Source organism: Sinocyclocheilus anshuiensis, unplaced genomic scaffold (assembly GCF_001515605.1).
Source record: "Sinocyclocheilus anshuiensis isolate Anshui unplaced genomic scaffold, SAMN03320099.WGS_v1.1 scaffold30, whole genome shotgun sequence".
Lineage (NCBI taxonomy): Eukaryota > Metazoa > Chordata > Actinopteri > Cypriniformes > Cyprinidae > Sinocyclocheilus > Sinocyclocheilus anshuiensis.
In genome coordinates this window covers 262,426-270,679 of record NW_015542336.1, presented here as the reverse complement: position 1 = coordinate 270,679, position 8,254 = coordinate 262,426, and the positions used below count along the sequence as shown (strand labels likewise).

Here is an 8,254-nt window from a genome sequence, read left to right as displayed (position 1 = left end):
TCCTCCATAAAATGTGCTGCACACATCTGAATATTTGGGTTGAAGTGTTCTGGAACAGTGTTGTAAATACAACTTAACCACTGATTTCTAGTCGTGTCCATTTTTGGAAGGCTAAACAAAGTAGTTTCGCTTTCACAACGAAACACAGCGGTGGCCGGTGGGCTTGAGAACGGCGCGGCCAGCAGGCTTGCGGCAACCACATGAGGCGACCCCGGGCTGGACTCCGCTTCGTCCACGGTGAAAGCCGATCGTTAGAACGAGCCGTTTTAGGTAGGCGTGGTTAACTCTTAACTTTTATAAAGAATATCTCTTTGGGTTTGAGACTTTAGTCTTTGCAACTTTACAGACCTTCTTTATGCACCAAGAGCTTGTAACACTTCAAAGAGAAAGGAAAAATTGAAATCGCATCATATGACCCCTTTAAGTGCTCGAATATCACACACTTTGTTTTTACATTCAGCTCATGAATGGATGGTAGCAGTCTTTTTTACTGTTAGTATTGTACTTTTCAATTACCTACAATTATTTAAAAAATACAGGGGTTTTTTGTTTCCTGAAAAGAAAGTTTTGGACTGGTTTTCATTGCTTCACGCTTTTCACTGAGTGCTTACACAGATACACACAGGAGCATTTGAAAGCCGCATCTATCAGCGGATACGTCTATGAGCAGATATATTAGGGATCCGCTGATAGACGCGGCTTTCAAATGCTTGCGTGTGCTTCTTTGTAAGCGCTTGGTGAGAAGTGTGAAGCAATGATCATTGTAGCCAATCACAGTCATATCTGTTGAGTGTGTGAACAAATGCTGGTATTGTCACATTTTTAAAAGTGGATACTTCTGATACTTTTGACAACCATAATTTATTATAATAAACAATTAATTTTATTACCAAAATAAACTTATTTATTTTTGATAGATCTGCGACACAATTCTGAACCACACCAAAGAAAGGTTCTTATTCACTGACTGTGACTGTGAGTGCCACGCTGCTAGCCTGCTACAAGGAGAGAGGTTTGAACAGCATTGCCATACGTTTCCTGTTGAGGCTCTGAGCATCACTGTCAGGGCATACCCCATGTTGAATAAGGTGAAGCTTAAGACTGAACTCTCTCTCATTTATGAGAGTCCAGAATTCAAGGGCTGCTGTGGTGCACTGGCACTGTACCAGGTTTTGCTGAAGTACAACCTCCAGGATACTTTTTCTGAGACTGTAGCTCTGTTGAATCATCCTCATAACCACTCCCATGACAACTGCTGAAGCTGAGAGGTGCTTCTCAACCTTAAAGAGAATCAAGACATTCCTCCGAAATGTAATGGGACAGGAACGTCTGAATGCACTGGCCATGCTTTCCATGGAGAGGGAACTAGTCAGGAACATGCCTGCTTTCAACGAGAGAGTAATTGATCGCTTTGCTGCTTTGAAAGAGAGGCGAGCAAAATTTCAATATAAGTGAGTAGTGTGATATAAGTGAGTAATGTAAGTGAGCAGTGTAATGTAAGTCGACCGTGCTCACTCCAGTGTCGGCTCCAGCCCCAGAGCGCGCTCCAGTGTCGGCTCCAGCCCCCAAATCCAGTCCAAAGAGGGCTCCTGTTCCTGAGTTTAGCCCACGGAGGGCTCCTGTACCCGAATTTAGCCCAGTGAGGGCTCCTGTCCCCGAGTTTAGCCAGTGTGGGCTCCTGTCCCCGTGTTTAGCCCAGTGAGGGCTCCTGTCCCCGAGTTTAGCCCAGAGAAGGCTCCAGTCTCCGAATCGAGTCCAGAGCGCCCTCCAGAGCCCGCTCCTCGAAAGTACCCTCCAGTGCCCGCTCCTCCAGAGCGCCCTCATGACCCCATTCCAGCCAAGATGCCCGTTATTTTCCCCAAGTATTTATTTGGAGGGGTTATAGGTCTCCAGCCGTAGAGGCTGGGGCGGGGACTGGGGCTGGGGCCACGGCCTCGGAGGCTGCTCTGCCATGGCCTCCTGAACTGTCTGCTCCACCATGGCTTTTTGAGTCCCCTGATCCGCCATGGCCTCCTGAGTTCCCTACTCCGCCATGGCCTCCTGAACTGTCTGCTCCGCCATGGCTTTCTGAGTCCCCTGATACGCCATGGCCTCCTGAGTTCCCTACTCCTCCATGGCCTCCTGAATTGTCTGCTCCGCCATGGCCTCCTGAACTGTCTGATCCGCCATGGCACCCTAGTCTGCCTGCTCCACCATGGCCTCCTGAGTTCCCTGCTTCGCCATGGCTCCACGAGCTGCCTTCTCCGCCATGGCCCTCTGAGCTCCCTGCTCCGCCATGGTGAATGGTCTGCTCCGCCATGGCCTCCTGAACTGTCTGCTCCGCCATGGCCTCCTGAACTGTCTGCTCCACCATGGGTTTCTGAGTCCCCTGATCCGCCATGGCTTCCTCGTCTGCCTGCTCCACCATGGCCTCCTGAACTGTCTGATCCGCCGTGGCCCCCTGAGTTCCCTGCTCTGCCAAGGCTCCCTAAGCTGCCTGATCCACCATGGCGCCCCGAACGGGTACCGCTGTCCTGAGGGACCTCCAGAACGCCCACCCCCCCTCACCGTTGGATGTGGTGTGGCGCGAGGACGCGTCTTCCGGGAGGGGGGAGTAATGTCAGACTCTGTTCCGTGTCTGTGTGTGTTTTCTTCCCCCACATGCTCCATGTTATGTTTATGTCCTTATTTGGTCTTCCTGTTTCCTGTTCCCATTATGTTCCCTAATTAATTCCATTAGTTCTAGCTGTGTCATTAATTATCTTCATTTGCTCCTGTGTATTTAAAGTGTGTTCTGCCCCTCGTTTCCTGTCCGGTATTGTTGATGTCTACCTCCTCAGCTATTTCCTGTTTCCTGGTTCCCTTGATTTCATTAAAATCTCCTTGTTTATGTACTCCACGTCTCCTCGTTCCTCGCTCCGCGCTCCAACACAGTAGCAAACGTGACAAGGGAGAGATGACTTTTGTTTGCCTTTAATATTATGTTGTGCTGTATTATTTGGTTACTGTGTTATTTCTGTTTCAAAAAGCAGCAGTAAATAACACTTCAAAATCTAAAGAGTGTTCATGTGATTTTATACATTAGTAGTGTTGTGAAATTAATGAATGCATAGTAATCGTAATAACTGTGAAACCATGATTATTCCTCAGACAATAATCATTATTGCCTGGACATCTCTCCTGAAACAGGCTGATCTAGTTATTTTGCGATTTACCTTCCCCTCAAATTATCTTATTATCGTAAGAATACCAGCTCCATACATTTAAGTATTAAGTATTTAACCTAACTGATAATGTGTTCATACTGTTCATAGCACATAGCGACAAGACTAGGTTGCATGTTTCCACAACTGAGGCTTGACCCAGATAAACTGAGAGAGGAGTTCACAGACTATTAGGTCACAGACATTAACCCAGGAAGAGAGAGTGAGCAGATTCTGGGGCCTTGTAGGGAAAAGTGAGCCCGAATCTGAAAATCCCGGATTTTGGTACCCAAATGTTGACAGGTATGGTCAGATATGAGCCAGATCTGGGCCGACACAATGTTGCTATCTGGGTTGCTAACAAGTGGCTTAGTGGGACTACAGAGGTTGTCAAGGACATTAAACATCATTAACTGTTTAATGAACAGCAAAACTCATCTACTCACTCGCTGTTACAGCCTTGTTGTGTTTCTAACCACACTCTTGGAAACTACTCTAACTCAAATGTTTTAGGGATTTATTTATTTAATAATTTTGTTTAAATAAGATTGAAAGAGTTGTTGGAGGCTTATTGACGGTGATATTAAAGTCACATGACTGGTGTAGTTCATCTATAGCCAATATTTAGTTGTTGTTTTTTTTACTACTGGTGACTATTTACTGTAGACTTCAAAATTCATAAAAGCTGTGTTCATTTGTGAATATTATATTGATGAACAATTGTGTAAGAATCACAAACTTTTGTTGGACACAGAGCTTATTTATCCAAAAGACAATGGAAAAATCCTCTGGCTTATTTTTGAAAAAAAAAATAAAAATTATGATGTGACAGCAGCTATAGAGAGTGCACTAGACGAGAACATAAATCATACATACTGAATTTAAAGTTCAAAGAGTCCTACCGGCTTCTAGTTAGTGTTACATAAACATTCAAGCACATGTGCTGCATGTACTCACAAATATTCATTTGCACACACAGCTGAGACAGTCATACATGTTCTCCCATGTTACTCATTTACTGCATTACACTTCATAAAAATATGCATATTACATATTTATGCTTATATACTGTTATCAAGTAACTTGAAACTATCAGTATCTAATACTAATATACTAAAGCACTTAATCATTTTTTGGAAATGATTAAGTGGCTTTACTGTGTGCTAAATTACAAAAATATTATTCTTTCAAAATGATTCTTCTTTCTCTAGATACTGATAAAAAGGGAACAGAAAATGAAACACACAAATGTTTTTAATGTTAAGAACCATACGAGAACTACACTGAATCATGCAAAAGCAAAGAGTTATTGCTTAAAGGTGCAAATGTGTAACAATTTTGAGAATCTGTTTACAGAAATGCAATGTAACATACAAAACTATGTTTTCAGTGGTGTATAAATACCTTACAAAATTCACCATTATGTTTTAATTACCTTAGAATAAGCCATTTCTATCTACACAAACCGCGGGTCCCCCTCCATGGTTAAGTCACCATTTTGCACCGCCATGTTTCTACAGTAGCTCTAAATGGACAAACTACTTTACAGAGCATGTTTCGTCACTGTTGTTCTTCTTCGTTTCTTCCTTGTGTTTTTAGAGGCAGCTTGCATCGTTGCTACGTTGAATACGCACGAAGGAGAAGTAGTAGTAGTCGTTGTGTGGTTTATTAGAAGCAGAGGTCGTTCGTAGAAGTAAGAAAAGTAAGAAATATTTGAACAAACCTCTCCCTGTCCCTCTTCCTGTTACCTGCGGTGCGTACTCTGGTTGTGTCTGACCCTGCAAACATGGAGAAAAACATCTGCTAATGCTATCTCGCTGTCAGATTAAACACTCTGCACAGCATAGTTATCTACCATTACGTTAGCTAGCTGCTTCATTACTCTTACCTTGTACTAACTAGCATGCAAAAAGCTAGGTAAAGTCAGCAAATAAAACACCAACACAATGATGAACATGTTCGCAATAACATCGATTTACTAAATAATTAATTACATATAATTTCTTAATTTATCTTTGTAAAGAAACCTCAATGCTTGACTGGCTACTCTCTGCTCAGAGTCTCAGATGAGACATCTTTGTCCTGTGTCTGCAGTAGCTTCTCAAAGGGAGTGGCGGGGGGAGGGGCTAATCCATTTATTGCAATTCTCAACATCACCGCTAGATGCCGCTAAAATCTACACACTGCACCTTTAATAATGTAAAACAACAAAATCAAATAAAGATGAACAGTAAACACAGAACAAAACAAATGAGCAAATTTAAGTATCACACATTAAAATTTTTTCTCTTGAAAACTATTGATTTTTCATACTATATTATGCAGACTATGCTTTCATGTGACCATATTTAATTTGCATCCAATAACAAATTAAACAGTTTTGACTGTAATTTGCCATTTATGTTTGATCCATGCAGTTCAGTGATACAGATATACACAGAACACACAAAAAACACACAAAAACAACAAAGATATATGATCTGACAAGAGAGCAACAGGACAGAAGCACTGGAGAACACAAGTGAACAACAGGTAAATGTCATGATGATCATTTGGTCCAGTACTTGTACATTAATCACATGAAAACTCTGGCTGTTTCCTTTAGGATGTTGAAACTTGTAATGGATTTCTTCTGTTATTCATGTTGGCATGTATGACTGAGCAGGTGATGGTGTTGTACTTTTCATACTCTTGTTTTGATATTGTTAGTATGCTGAGAACAGATGTGGAGTCCCGTTGATGGATGGGAGTGCTGGTTGAGCCCTTTATGTAAGGCTCTTCACCCACTTTCCACATGATATTGACATTTCCAAGTTTAGGGCTGGTGACCTCACACACCAGAGAGACTCTGTCTGTGTCAATAGAATCAGGTGTGTAAATGACAACACTGGGTTTCAGTCCATCTGAATTGGAGAAAGTGATAAAGATTCATTAAACAATCAAACAGAAGAGTGAATATCAATAGTTTAACAAGCCAACTTTTTGACAGCAAAAGCCTCTGGACTGTCGAAACATTTCAAGGGCCATATTTTAATGATCTAAGCGCATGGTCTAAAGCGCACGGCGCAAGTGCACTTAGGGCATGTCCGATTCCACTTTTGCTAGTTTAACGACGGGAAAAATGGTTGGCGCGCCTGGCGCATGGTCTAAAAGGGTTGTCCCTATTCTCTTAATGAGTCATGGGTGTGTTTTGGGCGTAACGTGCAATAAACCAATCAGAGTCTCATCTCCCATTCCCTTTAAAAGCCATTGCGCTCGCTCCATGGCGGATTCGCTATTTACATGGCAGAATTTGCAAGAGCAAAGACTGAACGCTTCTCTAGTGAGGGAATGGATCTGCTCGTGCGCGAGGTTAAAGCACATGAGCAGACCATTCTGCAGGGCACAATAATAATCTTTTACATTCTAATCCTTTCATTTTTAATATTTGGCATGTTTGTGTGTTGCTGCGCGTCCCTGTGTGTGTAATAAGCAGAGTGTACGCGCCTTAATTAACAAAAAAAATATTGGGCCATTGACTTTAGACCAGGTTTCTGTTGGTCAATGGTGCAGACTATTTCAGTTGCCTCAAAATAGCAACGCACCAACAATGCGCCTGAACACACCTCGTTTTCAGACCAGCATGCCCATGGGCGCACAAATGGGCACAAATGCATTTGCTATTTAAACAACGTGGTGCAGGACATGAAATTGATAACTGTGTCGAGCTGAAACTAGCAAAAAACACTTTAACACGTCACCAAAGCTTCTTTCACTGCCCTTTTTACATCTCCAGAAACAACAGCTTCCAAGATAACTTTATCATTGACAAATAATTCTCTCTCAATTGGTGGCTTCAGTGTTACATTTACATTTAGACATTTAGCAGACGCTTTTATCCAAAGCGACTTACAAATGAGGACAATAGAAGCAATCAAAATCAACAAAAGAGCAATGATAAGCAAGTGCTATAACAAGTCTCAGTTAGCTTAATGCAGTACATGTAGCAAGGTTTTTCAGAAAGAATCAAAAGACGAGGCTCACCTTTGCTGAGGAGCATGTTGTGTGGAGAAAGGAGAACTGGTCCAAAGTTCACTTTAGTGATGAGAGCAAGTTTAATTTATTTGGGTCAGGTGGGAAACATTTTTTTTGGCATCAAACTGGGGAAAGACTGAAGCCCAAGTGCGTAAAGAAGTCAGTGAAAGGTGGAGGAGGAAGTGTTAATTAGTTAGTTAGTGGTTACTGGTACACTGTTTTTCATAAAATAAAAAATTCAAATTTTGAGCGATGAAGATTAACAATATTTCAGAAAAAATCACGTTTTTATATATTGTTCTCTAATTTTGATCTCCACTGTGTACATTTACATTTTACATTTACATTTTGACATTTAGCAGACACTTTTATCCAAAGCGACTTACAAATGAGGACAATGGAAGCAATCAAAATCAACAAAAGAGCAATGATATGCAAGTGCTATAACAAGTCTCAGTTAGCTTAATGCAGTACACGTAGCAAGTTTTTTTCATATAATAAAAATAAAACAGATAGAATAGAAAAAGAATAGAGCAAGCTAGTGTAAGAGGCCTTTTTTGCTTTTGTTAATCAGCAGTCAGAAAGTCAGAATTATAATTGTATAATAAATAAAAAGAAAACAAATAGATAGAATGCAACAAGATTAGAGAAGCAAGTGTTAGTTTTCTTTTTAAAGAAAACAAGCAGTTAGTAAATAAATAGAGTGCAAGTATAAAGTTTTTTTTCTTTTTTTAATAAAGAATAGAATAGAGGGAACATTTAATTTAAAAGTCCGTAAAAGTTATTTTGTGCTTCTTTGGGATGGAACAATAAACGCAGTTCACTTGCAGAACGCAAGCTTCTAGAGGGCACATAAGTCTGAAGTAATGAATTTAGGTAAAGGGCTGCAGAGCCAGTGGTGGTTTTGTAGGCAAACATTATTGCCTTGAATTTTATGCGAGCAGCTATTGGTATCCAGTGCAAACTGATAAACAGAGGTGTGATGTGCGTTATTTTTCGGCAAGGAGTTGTGAAGCATGCTCTGAAAGAAAGGGCCTGATCTTCCTAATGTTGTATAA

General features: G+C 41.2%; 1 protein-coding gene and 1 pseudogene across 1 annotated transcript in view; one reads left to right on the top strand and one right to left on the bottom strand.

Moving 5' to 3' along the window:
• LOC107691110 (uncharacterized) overlaps positions 1 to 1,481 on the top strand; it is a 10,002-nt pseudogene extending 8,521 nt beyond the window's left edge.
• Positions 1,482 to 4,586: 3,105 nt separating this feature from the next.
• The window catches only part of LOC107691109 (uncharacterized), a 10,422-nt gene continuing 6,754 nt past the window's right edge, over positions 4,587 to 8,254 (bottom strand). The window contains exons 3-4 of the mRNA XM_016489584.1: positions 6,913 to 7,026; positions 4,587 to 6,085 (exon numbers count right to left, since the gene is read on the bottom strand). Of these exons, the coding sequence (XP_016345070.1) occupies positions 5,784 to 6,085; positions 6,913 to 7,026 (416 nt within the window). The 3' untranslated portion in view covers positions 4,587 to 5,783. The remainder of the gene's footprint in view (positions 6,086 to 6,912; positions 7,027 to 8,254) is intronic.